The following is a 21,422-nucleotide window of genomic DNA, read 5'->3' as shown; positions in this document are numbered from 1 at the left end:
GAACGCGACAAAGCTTTGCGGCCACGAAGAATGGCGCATTCCCAGAAATTGAACTTCCCTGACGGAGTTTGTACCGCAACAGCGAGCTGCACATCTATCTGTGAGCGTGGAGCTTATGCAGGCAAAAGCTAGAGAGCTTGCAGAAGAAAAAGGGATACTGCGCTCTGCCTTGAAAGCGAGCAAGCACTGGATCCATCGCTACATGTGCCGTGCTGGCTTTTCACTACGCCGGCGGACCTCGATTTCACAGAAGGTGCCTGAAGCGTTCGAAGAGCTGCTTGAGAGTTTCCAGCGCCATGCTATTTTTTTGCGCAAGTCAAAGAACTTTCTTTTGGACCAAATAGGCAATGCTGATCAGACGCCGGTTTACCTGGACATGCCATCGCCCCTCACCGTGCACGAGAAGGGCTCTAAACAAGTTAGTGTCCGGTCCACTAGCTACGAGAAGACGCGAGTTAGTCATCAGGCACGGCAGATGGCCGCACGCTCCTCTTTTACGTGATATGCAAGAGGAAAACAATGCCGAAAGATGAGGAGCTGCTGAAGAATGTCATCGTGAGATGTCATGAGAAGGGGTGGAAGAATGAGGATCTAGTCTTGGACTGGGTAAAGTCCGTGTGGCGTAGGCGACGTGGTGCACTGTTGTCTTTGTCGTCCTTCCTTGTGCTGGATGCGTTTCATTGCCATTTGACCGACACTGTGAAGAGGCTGCTACAAGACTGTGGCACTGAACTCGTTGTGATTCAGGGTGGGTTGACGTCACAACTACAGCCCCTTGATGTTTGTGTAAACAAACGCCTCAAGGACGCAGTCAAGTGTTGCTACACAGAGTGGATGCGCTCAGGTGAGCCTGCAGTGATGCCAACCAGGCGAGTGAAGCGGGCTTCGCCAGCCACGCTGTGCAAATGGATCGTGGACGCGTGGGCGGCCATCCCAGAAGATCTTGTGCATCTTGAACACCCTCAATGGCACGGTAGATGTGTACATTTGGGATGATTTGTCGGACAAAGAAATGTCCAAGGAAAGCAGTGCAGAAGAAGAAAGTGATTGAAGTAAAGTGCGGGATGTGATTTGAGTAAATGTCCTCTCTGAGCTTTCGTCACTCGTATTATACGAGGCCAAATTTTTTTTTTCCCATTTCGTGTCTCTAAAACTTTACCTCATATTATATTCCGGTTCGTATTATACGCGGGTTTTTATGGTAGTTTACAATAACAAAACATGCAACACCGTTACTGGAAATGCTCCCCATAAGTGACACCTAGCTTGGTTTGGATAACACAAGGCTATGAAGTCTTGTCTATGATGACACGAGACGGTGACAATGACGAATGTCCGGACAAGCTCCTTATGCTACTGCATAATATGTGTGACAAGTGTAACTGTTTTCAAGCTACTTTTCATCTAGGTATATACTGTAAAAACCGGAATATAGGTCGAACGTTTCTTCGAAAAAACATGGTGAGAAGTCGACCCCCCTCTTATATACCGGTCGTTGGCAGAAAAACTGCAGAAGTCTTGCAAAAATGGGCGGTGGCTGAACTCAACAGCGCCCCTCCATCACCATCGCCATCAGCAGCAGTGCCGCCATTTTGCGTTTCCGTAGTTTCAAAGCTGTTTTGGTTAGAGGCTGCACATTTTGTTTCAAAATGAGCGGAAGCCATCGGCAATTCACCATCACCTTCAAGAAAAACGCGACTGAGTATGCGGAAGCTCACGGCAACCTGGCGGCACAGCACGAATTTGGAGTATCCAAAAAGAGCATTCAGTACAGGTGGAGGAAGAAGCTGCATATTACAACTTGCAGCAACCAGAAGAAAACATCATCTTGTGGCCGGACCGCAGCGTACCCAGAATTGGAAGGAAAAGTTGCGGGGCATGCAAGATCGCTGTCTGTGACTGCCGAATGCATCTGCGTGAAAGCGGTAGAGATCGTGAGTGCCTCTAGACTCACGAGGGCGCAATTCAAGGGCTCGCCTTCCTGGGTGCGGCCATTCATGAAGAGGAAGGGCTTTGCTCTATGGGCGCGCGATACTGTTAAAGAATTGGCCGGATGTACATACGAGCAGCATTTAAATGAAAATAAATACTGTCACCGTTGTGCAACCTGTCGAGTCGCATTTGTGTCAAGGTAAGGGTGTCTTTTGGTACTTTTTCCATTGAACAAGATTTTTTTTCATTTTTAGAATTGGTTAGTTGGGGGGTCGACCTATATTCCGGTCCGACCTATAGTCTGGTTTTTACGGTAATATCCTAGTCATTTTCAACTGGCTGTTCCTTTTCCTACTGGAGGGGCCTGTATACAGGGTGCCTCAGATAAGATGGACTATAATTAAAGAAAAAAAACAACCTAAGTGTTCTTCCAAGCTGAAAGGAAGTGCATGTTGTTAGAAGCTATGGAAAGTATTTAAAGCCCTTCCAACACTGCCCTCCCCAAACCCAGCGATACCAACATCATTTCATCAGTGCCCTTTCCTACCTACCTCACTGCCCTGGATCATATGCAAACTTGAACATTGCCTCTACAAATTCATTGTGGAGAATTCAAGTGCTGTGTACCAGCAAACGTGAACAAACTTGCTCAACTTTCTGCCCTGTTGTAATTAGCATCTTGCACAGGAAAAAAAAAGTTCCGCAACAATTGAACATCATCCGAACAGAGCGACAAAAACACCAACGGAACATCAAATGCTTAGCCCGATGTGGGCGGCATCACTTGGCTACAAGGCAAAAGAGTGATTGCTGCCACAGAGGCAGATTGTGTCGGCTCTCATTTCCGCACCGAGATTGCAAGCTATCAGCAGCTGCACCTGTCTGCTCCAGTCTGTCGACAGTTGCTTCTGTGTGATGATTCATGGTTTTCTGGTATTTTCTAAAGAAAATAAACAGAACCACATGTCACTCGGTCATCGATAGTAGGCGCCGACCAAGAACAGAGACTAAAGTTGTCTTCGTCGAGTTTTCGAGCCGAGCACTGCTTGCAAGTTGATCTCGGCAGGCCCGTAGCATTCTTTGCCTTCAATCAGATTTTTCTGCACACTTAACACATCCGCAAAGTACTTTGATTTTAGACGACATGCAAAAAAACAGGAACTAGCCTTAGAATCAGCTGTTTTCTTGCAGGCCGCCATGTTCACGCTATACCACTGCCAGCGTACCCTCATGGCAAGAGAAGTTACCCTACACCAAATTTAATTGCAAAACTGAAAACGCTTCTAATCTTTCTTCGTGTTGTTGAATTTTCAACACAGTTTATTACCAAAATAAAACATTATTTGTTTTATTCATTCCGTTTGTGTTTATTTTTAAACTGACATGCTCACGCTTTTCCGCTGACAGCGCACCTTCGCAGCAACAACAGTGACTGAACAGCAAACTTAATTGCAAAACTGATAACTCTGCTTGTTTTGCTTGGTGCTGTTGAGTTTGAAATACAATCTCTTAGCGAAATAAACCATTATTCGTTTTATTCACTGCATTTTTACAGAAAAACATTAGCCTACGGTCCCTTGTCGTGCAAATAAATGGTTCCGGGGCGGAGCCTCGCTAAAAGCCACCACAACCTTGCTGCTAATTGGCTGATTCCACTCTCGGCATCTTGCGGTGCCGTCATTTTGACGTCATGCTCTCAAAATTGAAACTCTTTTTCAGAGCGATCCGTAATACCACCCCAGGTGCAGACAGTAGAGACAAAGTACTATATTGGGCCTGAATAAAAACTTTCCCCAATGCTTTATTTAGATGCTTCTGCAATTCATACTGAATCTATGCTAAGCTGAGTTGTTGGGAGTGGCCGTGGACAGCTAAAGGATGCACATACTGGAACCTCCAAGAGCCCTGCGCAGTAAATTTTCCCCCCACACAAGGCCTGTTATGAAAGGGGGAGGACCCATACCTGTGGAAGAGATCAGTCCTCGAGGGTGACGTTGCGGAAAAGGTAGGACATGGACTCCTTGTGGTGGATGCGGCGGATTGCCTCCGACAGCAGCACACTGATGTCTACCGTCTTGATCTTGTGGCACTGCATCTTCTGCACCTCGTGGGGCACCGTGTTGGTCACCACCACCTGCAATAGCAACAGTGCTCAGGTTAGGGGGAGGGTGACCAGAAACTCCAGCGGCGCTGCACCCAGCACAATATCTTGCTTGACACGATTCCGGAGTGGTGCAGCTGCTGAGAGCACCAGGCTCGTGCACTACATGTGTGGCCGACTAAGCAATGCATGGGCTCTCACTCAAACTGGGTTTCATGGAACCCTTGGATTCCCTGGAGCTTTCTGGGTTTCCCGAGCGCCCAAGTCCATGCTTTGAGGAGCCCGGACACAGTGAACACGAAGAAGCACAATAGACAGCTGGGCGAGTTGGTATTGGTTGCAGAACATAGCACAGAAAATGAAGATGACACAAAGGCAACGTGGAACGGGCACCAACTTTCAGCTGAAGGTTTTACTCAAACAAAAAAGGAATAAATATAATACACGGTACACAGATGATAAATGCTCCCTTTGTTTTTTTGAGCCATGTCTTTTGAAAAGGACAAAATGAACAAAAGCAGAAGTTGTCCATTGTGTTATCTGTGCTAGTTCATCATCAAAGTATGGCAAACGAACTAGCTCAACAGCAAGTGTTGCTAAGTCCATGCATGCCTCAACCTCCTCCTTTCCATTTGCCCAATTTAAGGGGAGACACTGGTCTTAAATTGAAAATTTTTATTGCTAAAGATATAGCAATGAAATTAGGAATGTATTTCTATTTCCTGGTCTCAAAAATATAATTAGTTTCAGTATATGTGTCAATTAGTTCCCATATTATGAAAAAATAACTGAAGCCTAATTATTTAATTTCATATCAGTCATTAGGACACATTCAATAGTGCTTGACTGAGATTGAAGTGGAGTGTAGCCAAAGACCTACCATGCGGAGCTACACTGTTTATAATATTATGGAGGCACATAATTACATAAAAATGTTCAATTACGTTGAAGTACCGTAATTATGAAATATAACTGCGGGATATTACTGTTTATGAAATTTGATAATATGTTCCGACTCAGCCATAAAAAAATAGCATAGATCCATAGTTTAGCTCTTTCCGAATTCAATGATATAAAATTAATTGAAACTGCACCATCCAAACATAACGAAAACTTCTGTAAGGCTAGTCATATTGGCGAAAAACATGACGGTGAGAAAATCACATTTGCAGTGCACACACCAGCCATTCGGAGGTCGTTGTAGAGGCCTCAGAAGAGGCCTTTACCGCCTCCAGTTGGACCGTTTTCAACTAAGTGCACAATATATATCAGTAGCGCATTAAAACACGACCATTCCAGAGAACAGCTCCTGCTAGCAAACACTGGGAAAACAAATGCACTACAGAAGACTTTCTTCAAGATGAACCTGTAGGGTCCATGAAAATTTGTTCACCTTATTAGGTGTTCACGTTAACAGTAGTGCCACCAATAATGATATGTGTCAAGATTTATGTTACATGAACACAAGAAATAAAATGGCCTTGCACTGAGGGGATAATTGCAAATAGAGCCTTTTTGCACTATGCATGAAGTGCCCTGAAGAATGAGGCATTGGTCTAGCGTTCTTTTTTCATTGCCTCATTTTCTTCATGTCTTCGTCAGAATCTACCATACAGTAAAAGCTCATTAATTCGGACTTGCAGGGAGTGGAAAAAAAAATCGAATGGTCCCCCAAAATCATCAAAAACCATTAGCCTAAAAGCAAAATTTATTTCGGAGAACCTGGGCAATTTTTGTTTTCTTTTAAGAATACTGCACAACTTCTCGCAGTTCCATCAAATATTTCAGTTAGTGCACACTATCAGCAGTGGCGGAAGCAGAACAGCACCACAATGGTAAGGTTCTCCACGGCTTCTTTCAGTGTCCAAAACGATACCATTGGAGCTTCTTTGCATGTGGCATCGCATGCGAGAAGGCTTCATGGCACAAACTGCGAACAGAGTTTTGGTGTGCTGGAAGAACGGAAATACCACACGGATGGAAGCAAGGGAAGCGCGCTTTGGCACCGGAGCGGCAAAACGGCTTTGATACACAAAGAAAAAAACGCAATAAGGCAATCGCACCAAAAGGTGTGTGGCTTGGCTGGCTCGCTGACATACGCAGCAGACAGCCACCGTCGCCGCGAGCTGGCGACGACTGGCGATGAAGCTCCGAAAATGAAACTATTCAGCCAGACTCTCTCTCAGCCTATCAATGAGACCCTGCTGGCCATCAACACACCTGCCTTTGCATGAAGATCAGAGGGGCACGGGAGAAAATGTAATATGCAATTCAGGCCTGTGGACACACGTCTCGACGATTGCCAGTCGAGTACGTGACATCTCGACATGGCGCCTCTTCGGGGGTCCGTCCAGACTGACCAATGTGAACCCTGCAGCATCCAAATAAACGAGCTTCTGACGCCATAGACTTGCATGGGAGTTTGGCGGGACTCCGGCAGCAGTCTGAATTTCAATGGGGGCTCAATAAATGAGGTTATACTGCACCAGTGCTGCCCCTCGCACGTTTTCGGTTTCAGAATGGAGGGTGGTTTCTGGCCTGGCACTGGTTTCCGGATGATGACAGTTGCGATGGATGTCTCGAAAACTGACTTCAGCGCCGTTCCAGGCATGTCTTTAGTCCTAACTAACCGGTGCGTGCGCAATTTCGCTCTGAATTAACGAGTATGGTGCCACTGGCTTATGTACATTTTAGACGGGAGGGAGCAGGGAGGCCGAATTATCCGAAAATCCGTTTTAAGAGGCTTGAGTGTACATACTTTCAGCGTTTTTCCGTAAATTTTTCTGTTTACAGCGGAGCCCCGCTTATGAGTCTCTTCATGCTGCGACACGCATTTTTATGACGAGTTAGTGCAGTTTCAGCAAATCTTCTAATACATAATACATTTAAAGTATAGATGACAGGATGACAGGACATGCACCAAACAACTGGCACAAATTAGCTGCATAAAGTAAAATAGGCTGCTAGATGAGTTTAATGGCAGATGTCACGTGATTCTATGTTAATATCAAGATCCTCTGAAGATCTGGCACTTGAGTGACCGACGGTTTGGAGCAGTGCACCACATGTGCAACCCGGGGCCGTCAGTGTGATGCGGCATTCGTCTAGTCTGCTTTTCTGCATGCTTCACTGTCGAAGGCCTAGCAGGAATCAACTACATCTTCATTTTAATGTGAGGTTATTATGCGGTGGTGAACTGGTAACAAGGTTAGACCTTTTATAGTAAACCGTGACTAGATTCAAAGCACTTTGAGTGCGGCTTCGATGCAATGCACACTAGGCCTTGCGACAACGGGCTAACGGCACGCTACTACAGCGCCTGAGCCAGGCAGGCAGCGCGTCGCCACAAAGAAACATGCCACTAGCGTGGGTGCACCTCATTCTTGCTTTTTTGCGCAGCAAAACATTTTGTCCTTTTTGATGCGAACGCTGAGCGCATACGACAAGTTTGCAATGCTGTGGCACCGCATGTTCATGCTTCTAGCGGAGTCCAGAGCACGGGATGATGCGTGCGTGGTCATACCAGCTCCCAGCATAACGTACCACGTGGGCAAAATTACGACCACCTGAAGCAATCCTTTCGGCTGCATTTTTCTTTCGAATTACCAGCTGTCAAGTTGGGGGTGCAGCCTTTACACGAGGACATACGGTGGTATATTAGGATATGGCAGGCCCAAGAACTGCGTGTGGGTACGGAGCCAGCACAGGAAAGTGTCATGTGTGTATGCCATACCCAACGCAAGCCAAGCATCGTGCTGGGTTCACCTGCCACAAGGTGTACCCACCTCATCAATGGGCGAGTTCTCGATGAGCTGGGGCGCATCGTTGGAGAGAAGGCCATGGGTGGCCAGCACGTAAATCTTGTATGCCCCACGCTCCTTCAGCACCTCCGCAGCCACCACAAATGAGTGCACATCATCCACCATGTCATCCTAATGACAAGGAAAAAACTACCTCATCAACAAACTTCAGCTTTCTTTCTCCCTAGCTTACCAGGCACTGCCCCACTGTACTGGACTTTGAACTTGATGTGCAACAATGTGGAAACTGTGCCCACATAAGAGTGCCCCACTGCAGCATATCAGTCCTGCACTACAGCATGCTAGACATGGAAAATCACAATACTTGCACTTTGTCATGGCAAAAGCTACCGCAATTTTGGAATTCTAATCACCCCCCCTCTTTTCTTAAAGAAATTTGGAAAAAAGTAGGCAGATCTAAGCACCCCTTATATCGCGCGGAAGAGTGAGGAGCCAAGGTGCCAAGCATGCTTCCTCACTCTGCCGCTGAGTAAGAGACTGCCCCTAGTGCTCCTGCTAAGGGTGCACAGTGTCTTGGTGCTCTGCCAAGTTCACCGAACACGCCACCTCAGTCAGAGCTCCCGTAAAAAAATAAACATGCCATAATGTTATCGGCATGCCGCGTCTTGACGGCATGAAACTTAGGAACGCACTAAGAAAAACTATAGCGGGGTGGGTTCATTATGCAAGTGGGTTCACTACGCCACTACGTAAATAGGGTATTTCTCACTCCCCATGAGATATCGCTGCGAAAAGGGGAAGGGGTCATGCTATAATTCTGAATCTACTTTGGGCATTGCAATCATGAAAAAAAAAGGGGGGTCGGTGCTTAGAATTAAGTAGATATGGCACATGCTTTGACAAGGTAGCCAGACATCTGGTTTTGGCGCCCTCCTACAGTATCACTGATGGCACTCTACTTTTTGGCTCCAAATCTAGCAAACATGAACAAGCATGCTAGCCTAGGCAGTGCTGCCTGCCAAGTGTGAAACGGAACATAGAAACTAGTTACCCTCAGCACACAACGAGTTATAAACTACACAGTCACTTCTAAACAGTATTGCCTGCAACTATGATTGTCACCAAGAGTGCTTCTGACCCATGTCGCAGCCACCCTGGATTAAGAGAGAAGCATCGGCCGAACAATGACCCTTTTTACAATGTTGCGTGGTAAATAATGCATAAATGCTCGAAGAATGTCTACGCCTCTCTTCTTCGATACCACACTGTGAGCTGCCTGTGGCCCAAGAGCTGCCACATGCTCAATCCTGCCAAGAACGTCTACCCCACAATTGAAGATACTCTTTCGAGTGAGCCTTGCTAAGGCAATGGTGGAGACAACCAACTCACCACCATGATGGCAATGCGGCCACCAACATCCCCCACCACGTAGATGGGCGGTTTCTCCTTGGCCGCAGGTACTGTAAATACAAAAACATGGCTGGTCAGAACTCATGCACAACCCCAAAGAGAGAAAAATTCTGCCTCAAAACCCACCCGGGAACAGCGGCTAGCCAATAAAACTTAAGCTGGGGATCATTGGTTCACGGTATTCTTAAGGTGAAAAGGTGCCTCTGGAATGACGGGTACTCATTGGCTATGCTTGGGCATGTGTGGCCAATGGGAAACAGTTGACGACCGATTTTTCGAACCCTCTAACGGCCGCGAAAACGACCGAAAAATCGAGCAGTCCGGAAAATCAAATTTCACCGAAAAAATCATCAACTTGTTGCAAATATGGCAGCGTAAAGGGAGGAGTTTTGTGCACATTTTGAAGCTTCTCATGACTAAATTTCGATGCACGTCATGTGCACAGACGGCGGGCGGCGACCGCTTTCACGAGCTCGGCCTGGCTGTGCTGGCCTTGGCATGTTGCCGATGAACACACGGGTCAGAACAAAGTCTAGACGGGTAAAGCAAGCACGCCACTGTGAGAACTGCGCTGTGCCTGCAATGCAAAGGGCCTGGAAAAAGAACGCGAAGATGGCGCAACGATAAAAACCAATAAACAGCTGAAGCAAGTGCTCCTTCGGCGTAATTAGGCTTAGCAACTATAGCTAAAATCGGTACTGCATGCGGCGATATGCACTCTGCGGTGGCTTGCGTATCATAGAAACTACAGTTGTTAACGGTTTTACAAGTTTGTGCGGCGGATGACGTCCAAAAACAGTACAAATTCTAAACCCCACGGGCGCAATGTGCCGAGTCACGCAGAATATCAGCCTCGCGATTTAAGAGGCTGCCTTTCAGGCTGAATTTCAGCTTGTTTGATGAGGTTTTCGATCTCTCGTGCAGTTTGAATTAATGAGGTTCCACTGTACACATATGGCAGCTTGGGTATTGGCGGCAAGTGCGAACGAGGTCCGAAAAATCGCGCAGTCAGTTGCGGTGCGTCCGAAATTTCAGGCGCTCTTATACACTGGCTCTATGGGCCATGTTGCAGTGCCGTGAAAAAGTCCGAATATTCAAGCATGTCCGAAAAATCAGGCATCCGAATTTTCGGTCGTCGACTGTATATGAGCTGTTACAAGAAGAATAAAGCAGTTGTTTGCGCAGCGGTTGTCTTTGTGGCTGTTTGCGTTCACCTTTTCCCCTTAAAAACTGGCTACCAAAGCCTTAGAAGGACTTTGGTGTAGGCCAGTAGGTATGACATCGTGAAGAGCAAAACCGCAAAACAGGACGGGACTGAGGCAGGCGACAACACAGGGCGGTACTGACAACTGAGCATTTATTGAAACACAGCAGAGCTTATAAGGATCAGTCGCACGTGTAATCTGGAAAGCAATCATAAAAAGAAGATGAGGCATGTAGAAACAATTCAATGGCAACCATGACGAAAACATTCAGTGCGGCGAAAGGAATGAAACCGAGCAAGAATGATACAACTAACCTGCGCAAAACCAAGCAAAAAACAACCTAGTGAAACGCTGACAAAAAAGCTAACTCTTTCTGAAAAATAGACACAGAAGGCGTGCTGACACACTTATCTGGCTCCGATTCCAGGATGGCAACAGCCTCGACAATTTCCCTTTCCAACTGCCCCTTTCTTCTTCCTATAATCTCTGTGCAATTAAGCTTAGGATAGCAGCCCTTACAACTGCGACAATGAACGGGCAGGGCAGGTCCTCCGGGCCTACTCAAGGAGCGCGCATGCTCTTGCAGACGAATGTTTAAACATCTGCCAGTTTGTCCGATATAAAATCGACCACAGCTGAGGGGAATCTTATAAACCACCCCCGTCGCGCATGAGACGTACTTCTTCGAATGCCTCATGCCGCAAACTACATGCATTGAAGTCTGCTTCCTCACCAAATTAAAAAGTTTTGAGAGCTTGCAGGGCGCAGACATGACCGCATTAACGCCATATCTGCCTGAGATCTTCTTAAGATTGTGGGAAATACTGTGAAGATATGGTAAGACAACACACTTATTTCGACTAGGTGGCTCATGGGAAAAGTTGTCTTCTTTTGCCATCTGGCGAAGCTTTTTTAGCAGCGATTCGGCCACAGATCTTAAAAGGGAGCTTGGAAAACCCGCCTTTTCGAGTTGCTCAAGTTGGCCAATTTAGATCGAGTGCTGAAACGCAAGTTGACCCATGCCTTCATTTCTAGCGTTTTTAGATACGTGGATGATTTTCTTCTTCTTTTAAAGCTTTCACATAATGATGTATTAGTTGATGTAGCAGATGAGCTTTTGGCTGTGTTCTCTGGATGTTCACATTCTCTAAATTTTACCCTTGAGCTTCCGCAAGATGGATATATCCAGTTTTTAGACTTAAAATTCGATTTTAATCAACATGACCATGTATGCTGGGCTTTTCAGCCGCGATCGAAGAAAGCTTTATTGCCGTTCGACTCATCCCATTCAAAGCTCGTTAAACGGGCCTTGGCTTCTTGTTTTAGGTCTGCGCTTTTGAAATCATACCATCATAAAGTGCAGCTCAGTTTTCTTCAACTTGAGCGACTCGAAAAGGCGGGTCTTCCAAGCTCCCTTTTAAGATCTGTGGCCGAATCGCTGCTAAAAAAGCTTCGCCAGACGGCAAAAGAAGACAACTTTTCCCATGAGCCACCTAGTCGAAATAAGTGTGTTGTCTTACCATATCTTCACAGTATTTCCCACAATCTTAAGAAGATCTCAGGCAGATATGGCGTTGACGTGGTCATGTTTGCGCCCTGCAAGCTCTCAAAACTTTTTAATTTGCTTAGGAAGCAGACTTCAACGCATGTAGTTTGCGGCATGAGGCATTCGAAGAAGTACGTCTCATGCGCGATGGGGGTGGTTTATAAGATTCCCCTCAGCTGTGGTCGATTTTATATCGGACAAACTGGCAGATGTTTAAACATTCGTCTGCAAGAGCATGCACGCTCCTTGAGTAGGCCCGGAGGACCTGCCCTGCCCTTTCATTGTCGCAGTTGTAAGGGCTGCTATCCTAAGCTTAATTGCACAGAGATCATAGAAAGAAGAAAGGGGCAGTTGGAAAGGGAAATTGTCGAGGCTGTTGCCATCCTGGATTCGGAGCCAGATAAGTGTGTCAGCACGCCTTCTGTGTCTATTTTTCAGAAAGAGTTGGCTTTTTTGTCAGCGTTTCACTAGGTTGTTTTTTGCTTGGTTTTGCACAGGTTAGTTGTATCATTCTTGCTCGGTTTCATTCCTTTCGCCGCACTGAATGTTTTCGTCATGGTTGCCATTGAATTGTTTCTACATGCCTCATCTTCTTTTTATGATTGCTTTCCACTGATCCTTATAAGCTCTGCTGTGTTTCAATAAATGCTCAGTTGTCAGTACCGCCCTGTGTTGTCGCCTGCCTCAGTCCCGTCCTGTTTTGCGGTTTTGCTCTTCACGATGTCCTACCAAAGCCTGTGCATGAAGGCAAGGCTGGCCCAGTGACTGGAATGTAGACACACATACTGCAGAATCTCGACGATACAACCAAAGCTCATACGAGATATTCCCTGGCCGCAGCACATTGTGCACAAAGGGCCGAGTTCTGGGTGTTCAGAACACTCCCCCACACCACTGTGGATGACGCGAATGCGCGAGCCATCACTGCACCCTGAAGTAGCACACGCTGTCTGCACGTCACCAGTCACGTGGTACTCACCAAGGGCAGGAAGCGGTGGCGCATGGCCGTAAATAAATCCTCTGTGAATGAATGTGGACTTTGTTTGCTTACGATGATATAAATATATTTTTTGTGGCTCCATGAGATTTGTATCTCGAGTTTCTATTGCGGAAGGCTGCGAGTGCAGGACATAGCTGTGCTCTGTGCACGATGGTGAATAGTACACTGCCACTTAATTTGTTCTCTTTGCACTGTAATGCCAGAGGCCATAATGGTCAGAAGAAAGAGTGCCAAGGCAGCAGAAAAACCGACACCAACATAAAAGCAAGTGCCAGGATTGGAAAAAGTGCAACTGCAACCTATATGTACATGATGTTGCTCATGACAGCAGGACCTGGTGTGGTGTTCGGGGGTTTTTGCTGATCATGGAGTCTAACATCCCGAAACAACACATGGGCTATGAGGGACGCCATAGTGGAAGACTTCGGACTGGTTTGAGTTTTATATCATGTGCGGTGATGTCACACTGCACATGGTGGTGTATTTCACCTCCAGTGAAATATGGCCACCGTGGCAGAGATCTAACCTGCAACTGTGCAACACCACAGATGTGATGGTCAGGCAAACCCAATGGCGGGGAGAGGGGGATTGCGGCACTCTGAAAATTGTCCCAGTGACTCTCAATGATAGAAGGAAGCCTCTTCCAGTAGACAGGCATAGACAGCAAGAAATGCGATTCCATTAAAAGCTGTTGATGCCTTTACTGGAAGTGAAGTCACACCCAGTCTAGTGATGTCCCTTCCCTTCAACCAATGGGCAAATTTAATCAGCGACAACACATCATTTTTTTCCAGACGAGGCTTCATTGCTCTTGCATTAAAAATTGGAGGATGCTTAAGCTTCCCCTTTAAGAGTGGAACGCAACAGCGTGTTGCAGCGCTGCCAAGAAGTCCACGGAACGCCACCACCTTGACCGTTGGAGAAATCGCTCGGAGTCTCTAGGAGGCCTCCGAAAACAACACAGACGCTGCTCCACGCTAGTACTCGTAGACAGCTGTGGTTCCATCATACCTGTTCAGAAACAAACAACACTACTCAAACGTCGCCTACGTGCGCAAACTGCCAGGCCAGCGCCATGCATGGCGAAGGGGGTTTCAGTGGGTGCCACACGATGGCACTACGACTGCACGCGAAGCACAGAGGAAATATACGGGAAACGCATAGTACTCGACCGATTCCAAAGTCCGTAATTGACATTCTCATAATTACTCATGTACGTCTCAGTACAGATTTCAAAGATACGTTTCTAAGAACCCGCACATTCACTGATGCGCCTTTATTCATGTTCAAACGTCGAGCCGTCGTGGCGGAGTGGAAGTGTCCCCGCCTCGAACGCTAAAGGCCCTGGTTCGGTTCCCGGCCTAGATCCCATTTTTTTATTCATTCAGTGTGCGTGCCCTCCGATTTTTATGCTGCCCTTTAATATTTCCTATGTGCGATGCCAACAACTACAACTGCTACGACACCGATGGCTTTTTGACCGAATGAGTCGTGTAAAAGCTGCCATGCATGGTACCACCTGCTGCTGGTGTCTCAGTGCCAGCCACCTGTCCACCCAGGGCAACTCCCTGCGACCAAGTCAGGTGCCATGCTCGGTCAACCACTGGCACGAGCTGGGCTACAAAGATGCAGAGTTGCCAGGCCCAGTGGTGGCCAGCCAGTCTGCACAACTTGACCTGACTGGGCTAGTTGTGGGAGATTAATAGCAGCGAAAAACAAACACAGTGGTTCTTGTCCTTTCCCTGGTCTCACAACTTGCGCTGTTTCCCAGATTAGTGCGCTAGCACTATCACTAGTGAAAAAGCCTCCACCTGCCAACTGTAGCAGGTGGTGTTTAGAGGGATTTGTCTCTCTCCACCTGCCAAGGTAGAAAGAGGGAAATCCCCTCTCCAATTATGAAAAGAGGATGTAAGGGACAGACTAACTCAGCAAAAATGAAAACGAGTAAGGTTGGCTCAGCAACATTAAATGCATCTGATACAGGACTCGGAGGACAATTTCGGTTCGTCGGATTTTAGCACTGAAAGCGAAAGTGCATCGATCCAGCCCGGAACGTCAACAGGCATCCGTTGATAAGTTTCCCTTTCTCCGAATTGTTTCGCTGTGCTTGCACACTGATCTGTAGATATCCTCCGTGTGCTGAAGGTGAGATTTCTTACTTGCAGGGTGTCAACGTTTTTCGGGAGGGACCATTTGCTGGCGGCTGCGCAGAGAGTTGTGTTTTCCCCTGAAAGACAACCAGGCCTCAACCTTGGCATTGCGTTCCGGAGTGCAGCGAGGCGGATATTTTTTTTTTTCACCTCATTAAGTTTTGTACATAGAAAGCTGAAATTTTGTGAAACATTGCACAGATCTTTCCTAAACAAAATGTATATACTGAAAAGTTTTTATATTTTGTGTGTATGAAGAAATGTTGATGTTTTTGCACATTTTCTCCAGTGCTGTTGGAAATTTTTGTGTAAATTTCTTTTTCCCTATTTTTTCCAATAAACATTTTCATTTGCGACTAATACCAATGAAAAGAGGATTTCTTCCTCACAACAAATATACTATTCACTTGAGTATGAAGCACGTTACGTTAAAGGAAAAGAAATATTTCCTATACCACCCAAAAACCACTACTTTTTCCATGGGCAGGAAAGTGTTAAGTTGCATTCAGCTTAACCAGGTAAATCGGGGGGCAAATCTTTTCACTGCAGTGTGCCACACTTGCAGGCCTCTATTCACTTGTCGTCCAGAGGCACAGAGTGAGAAGAGACACAACCAAGACCTGGAACGTGTGCCACCCTAAGTCAAAGAAGGAAGGTGTTAGTCTTCTCTCCTTGCTCAGTCCTGCACAGGCTGCGGCAGCCAAGTGCAAATGGAGGTGCGCGTGGCACTCACCAGGCATAATGTCGAGGCCCACCTCCATGGTGCGAGCCAACGAGTGCACCGTGGGGGGCGAATAGCGGCCGTCCACCATGTCCGACTCTGACTCCTTCTGCTCTCCGTGGATCACAGCAATGCCTGCACCAAGGAGGGGAGAGAACCGACTCTCCTGACGGAGTGGCCACACGAGACACCCCTGCTTGCTCCCCTCCTTCCAGCAAACACAGGTTGGTTTCCCTGTGTGACACTTGGGGCAGAATGAGTTCACACCTTGTGGGGCTCATTACCTCTAAAGAAAACTTTGGGGACTTCTTAACCAGATCCATAAAGAAGAAAATGTGAGAACATTTAGGTTGCCAGCAACAGTGTCTACAATGAGTGTCTAATGTTCTTGCGATTTTCCCCCCACAGCTCTGGTTGGGACTGGTTCTACTGCCCTCATGTGGTACGCATGAGTCATCATCTTCTAGAATATTAAAGTACCTGGAATTATACCAATCCGGCCCACTAATCCACCTTAATCCACTTGTTTGTAGTGAACCTACTTCCAAAATTTTGGGGTCCTTTGAAATTTTGGGGGTCCTCAGACTTCTAAGTTTGGCGGTACTCTATGATTGGCCCCCTGATGGTCACGTGGTGTTGACGACGTCGCGACCCTTTCAGCCAATTGGGGAATTTCGTGACAGAGAAGCCGGAAATTTTCTGAGAGACGACAACCTAAATGCTACCACATTAAAAGTGCAACCTGGCAATGCACTTCAGCCACTTGCAGCTGGCAGTCAATACTACGAGGAAGAAGCACATCAATTCATCTGAAAGTGTGAGATGTTGCCAGTGGTAAGCAACAGCCCTTCGAAATGCTGCAGTGTTCGGGTGCATGCTAAATTGAAGAGGATATTTCATAACTTCTGAATGTTCAGAAGGTTCGAATACTTAAAATACAGTCGACAAAAGAAAATTCGGACAAGCTTGACTATTCGGACTTTTTCGCGGCACCGCGACATGGCCTAGAAAGCCAAGCATAAGAGCGCCTGAAATTTTGGATACCGCAACTGACTGCTCGATTTTTCAGACCTCGCTCGCACTCGCCGTCAATAATACACAAGCCGCCTTATATAATGTGTACAGTGGAACCTCATTAATTCAACCTCAGGAGAGATCAAAAACTTGATCAAACAAAACGAAATTCAAGCTTAAAGGGAGCCGCTCAAATTACGAGGCTGATATCCTGCGTGACTCGGCAAATTGTGCCCGCATGGTTTTGAATTCCTACTGTTCTTGAATGTCGTCCGCCACACAAACTTGAACAGTAGTCAGAGCTCACGGAACTCATCTGTGCAGAGTCTTTCATCCCGAATACGGGAAGAGGTAGCACCGAAGCGCATGGGAAATGTACAGCTTCACAGAGAATGCGAGAGTGGAAGAAAATGATGGTGTATTTCAAAGCGAGGTCAGCGTGCCCGTGTCAACACGCACCACAACCCTGGCTTTCCTATCGTAAAACCGTAACCAACTGGCGTTTCGATGATAGGCAAGACACCTCTCAATATACGCAAGCCACCGCAGAGTGCACATCGTTGGATGTGATTCCGAGTTTGGCTCTAGTTGCTAGGCCCAGTTACAAAGGCCAACGCTGATGGAGAGCTTGCATTGGCCATTTAACAATTCTTATCGTTTCGCCACCTTTGTGTTCTTCTTCCAGGCCCTTCGTACTGCGGGTGCAGCGTGTTCGCTTTGGAGTCTAGACTTTGTCCCAACCCGTGCATTCATAGGCGACATGCTGAGGGCACCACAGTTAGACTGAGCTTGTGAAAGTGGTCGCCGCCGTTGCACATGACCCGTGGCGAAATTTAGACATGGAGCTTCAAAATGCGCACAAAACTTCTTCCTCACTTTCTCCACCACATTTACAGTAAGTTTGCCTGCCTGATTTTTCAGTTGTTTTCGTGGTCCCTAGAGTCTGAAAAATCGGTTGTTGACTGTATTGTGATAAAACAGCCAACATTATCTATAAGATATTCAAAATTTAGGACCGTATTTGCACACAACTAACATTTAAGACATAATAAAGTGGTAAGGGACCAAAAACAAACGGTGTAACGCCACGCCACAAAGGCGAACAGCATAAATCGGAGAACAGTTGTGACAGTGGTGTCCTAGCTGAAGTAGAAAAGTAAGTGGATCAGGCGGGACATGTAATGAAATGGCTGTGAGTGGTGTGCAATTATCACCACTCAACAACTCTCTTGAAGAGCTTTAGGATTCCCGCATGTCCCTCAGGTGATTAACGGAGTGCACTCAGACAATTTTTGCAACACCACAGAACCACGCCCCCAAACGAAGCAGCTGGCAGCAGCCGTGATTCTGGTCGTGCAAGAGAGAGGAAGTACTCAGAGAGATTGCAAGCGCTAGCATGAAGGAGTTCATAGGTCACTGACCAACGTCAAAAGAACAATTGACGCTTTGAAAACAAATGAGCTATATAGTGCTTCCAAAATGTCCATTTTTCTCACAACATTGGTCGGTGCCCTGTGCACTTCGTCAGCCATTTTTCCCGACTAGACGGCATGACGTCAAACCAACCAGTACAAGTGCTATTATGTGCTCATTAGTGACCAAACAACTGTAGCTGGATGTTCTTGTGAGAGTGACAAGCTGGGGTGTTTTTTGTTCACAAGTTTCCACTCATTTCGGGTCAAACAAGCTCAGGTGCCAATCAAGTCAGTGAAAAGAAGAATGCAGTTCAGTCTGAGCAGATTTGAGTTAATGGGCATTCCAGAAGCCGAACGGTCGCCTCTCGTGCGAGCCCACAACCACAATACGCAGTCAAAGCCTTGATGCCCTTCCGCACCTTACACAGGGGCAAATGCAATGGCTACAGACAAGTGCAAATTCTTTGACTGCGTCAAGTAAAAGAAACAGAAAGTTGAGCTTTGCTTAAAATGAAGAAAATGATGGAGATAACAGGCAAAGGGTTCACCGAGAAAATCCCCCAAAATAACCAGGCCTCCACTTGTACAGCCCTTGCATGGCTCCCATTTCCGATCGCTCTGTCAAAATCCATACCCCCCCCCCCCCATCAAAGAAGTTAGCACTGCCCCCAGTCCTCAACATAAGCAGCACACTTCCCATGCCTCCTTAGCTAGACCCCCCCCCACAAGGAGTAAACCTCAACCAGCCAACCAGCAGAGATACAGTACTCACCGAGTCTTAAGCGCTCAGCGTACGACGTGGCCTTGTTCGCTGTGGATGGGTTCCGAGCAACAATGACAGCATTCCTGTAGTCCGGGATCTGCAAGCCGCACAATTACACTTCTGCTGGTGAGCACTTGGTGTGGCCACAACTGAATGCAATGTCACTGACGCAATGAAAGGGGATAATAAAGCAAACTATCCACAGAAACAAGGAGCCACGCTAGACTGATAAATTACCGTTCCCAGATGCCACCAATATTTTTTCTGCGCAAAAAAATGACTGCGCTGGCGAGAAAATTGCAAACAAAGAATCCAATTTTTTATCCCATTTACACCATCCAGGAATGTGGGTGGCATTGTCATTTTTATACCATGCATATGTGCACAATGAACAAAAAAAAACTTGATGGGACACTTAAGCTCCGCCTTGAGGGTGTGACGCGATAGCGTTAATGACCATATATGCGGAACTGGTCTTTCTCTACTTTACATTCATAGATCGCTGGGTGTCCTTATGCCTCTTCACTTCTGGTGCATTAATCAAGCGATGCACCGCTGACCTGGCCAATACAAACACCAGCGGGGTTTGTGAGACACAGGCCAGTCTTCCTGGCCAACCTCTCGCGACCAATCATTAATTTAACTGCCACCTGCCACAGTGATCACTTTGCACACAATACAGTGGGCAGGTTGTGATGACTCCACATGGCCACGCAACCTCAAGGGCCCACCTAGGCTGCCAGTTGCTTGGGCCACCCTGGCTGTGAGGCTTCGAACGGTCGCCAATGGCAATGCAGCCGATGCCAGAAGTTTTTTACAACTTGGGGGTACTGATGCTCTTGCGTAAAAAAAAAAAAACGAAAGAAAAGCAGTAAGGATACAAGGGAATGAGAATACTTGGCATTTTGTGGCCTCTGTTGTAGCATGTGCCCATGTTGTAGCTAGTGAAACTTGTTTGTCTTTCCCCTAAGTCTGAGCATGCTCCCCCGCAGCACTGTGCCACTCTGCTTTAGAAGTGCATCTGTGATGGAGCATGCCTGCAGTGCAATGCGCAATAGTGGCTATTATCCTGTCCTGCCTCATGACTCTTGGAGCGACTGCCTAAAATGAGCAATCGACTGGTTTTAAGACCATTCCCTGCTGAAGGCCATTCCCTGCTAGTCAGGAAACAAAGCAGAGAGATCAAGTGCCAACCATATAGAACAAACATTACAACCATGCACACAAGCTGAAACTTGACTTCACATACTTGAGTATACAATCTGTTGAGCACGCACTTTAAGGCTGTAACCGCAACGCAAGCTTAGCTCACTCTGGCACACGTGGTACTCCTGCATTTACTCCTGGCTGCAGCTACCACAAGTTGACAACCACAGACAGCTGCTTTGAAAGTGGGCTTCTTTAACACTCCCCAAGATGGCTGCCTGCAATGTATTATTGTAACGAGCAACAACTAACTTCATAAAGCACAACTATGCACTAAACTCAAAACGGAGCGCAGAATACGAGAAACAAGAAATGCAAATGTCAAGAGAGCAGAAGAGGAAATTATGCAGCACAAAAAACGCATGGACGACAGAAGGAAGACAAATGCAAGCACTTGCGCTACCGACTGAAAACTTTTATTTACACGTGCAGTAAATACTGTCGAAGGAAGGAAAGATAAAACACCAAGTTATTTAGCAGGATGTAAAACAAAAAGGAAACCAAAAAAAGGTCAGACACTAATCTGGGAAAGCGAACTCAAGATTTCAGATATGAGAATTCCTTCTTGAGGAGGGCGATTGATGGTGTGCTGACGCAGGTCTCTCCCCTTTTGTCGATGATGAATGTCTTGAAGATTTCTCTCGCTCCTTTCTCTTTGTACCTACACAGAACGCGCATCCTGCTAAATCACTTGGCCTTTTATCTTGGTATTTATTGCACGTGAAAATAAAACCATTCTCAGTTGGCAGTGTCAGCGCTTGTGTTTGTCTTTCTTCTGTCGTCCATGCGTTTTTTGCGCTGCACATTTTCCTCTTGTGTGGTGAACCAACAGGCCCAAATTACCACCCTTCATCAGTTCAAGAGAGCAGAGATGAGCCCACTCTGACTGCACCCAGTGCAAGAGGAGGGGGAGGGCGCACGCACGCATTCCGTGATGTACTGGAGCAGGAAAGGGGAGGCCCGCAGGTTGTCGACGGGGATGTCAAAGAAGCCCTGCACCTCCTTCTGGTGCAGGTCCATGGTGATGATGTGCGTCAGCCCTGCACACGGGAGGCAGGGTGCACCATGCTCACAGACTCCTCTTCACAGCAGCCCTCGGTTACAAGCAAGAGTTCTGGCCTCGCTTGCAAGCCAGTAATTAGGCACATTCTCCGCAGCTAACGTATTGACGTTGGCACTGGGTCTGTGGTGCAACCAA

The 21,422-nt window shown here is 46.9% G+C and overlaps 1 protein-coding gene across 2 annotated transcripts in view; it reads right to left on the bottom strand.

Moving 5' to 3' along the window:
• LOC144102093 (phosphoribosyl pyrophosphate synthase-associated protein 2) overlaps positions 1 to 21,422 on the bottom strand; it is a 65,616-nt gene that overhangs the window by 8,075 nt on the left and 36,119 nt on the right. For both annotated transcript variants that reach the window (XM_077635377.1, XM_077635376.1), the window contains 6 exons: positions 21,149 to 21,264; positions 19,028 to 19,115; positions 15,839 to 15,961; positions 9,184 to 9,254; positions 7,819 to 7,965; positions 3,896 to 4,066 (listed from right to left, as the gene is read on the bottom strand). In XM_077635377.1, coding sequence (XP_077491503.1) covers positions 3,908 to 4,066; positions 7,819 to 7,965; positions 9,184 to 9,254; positions 15,839 to 15,961; positions 19,028 to 19,115; positions 21,149 to 21,264 — 704 coding nt within the window. In that variant the 3' untranslated portion in view covers positions 3,896 to 3,907. The remainder of the gene's footprint in view (positions 1 to 3,895; positions 4,067 to 7,818; positions 7,966 to 9,183; positions 9,255 to 15,838; positions 15,962 to 19,027; positions 19,116 to 21,148; positions 21,265 to 21,422) is intronic.

The sequence above is a fragment of the Amblyomma americanum genome, chromosome 8, assembly GCF_052857255.1.
Source record: "Amblyomma americanum isolate KBUSLIRL-KWMA chromosome 8, ASM5285725v1, whole genome shotgun sequence".
NCBI classification, from domain to species: Eukaryota; Metazoa; Arthropoda; class Arachnida; order Ixodida; family Ixodidae; genus Amblyomma; species Amblyomma americanum.
The sequence above is the reverse complement of the archived record's forward strand: the minus strand, read 5'-3'. Positions and strand labels throughout refer to the sequence as shown.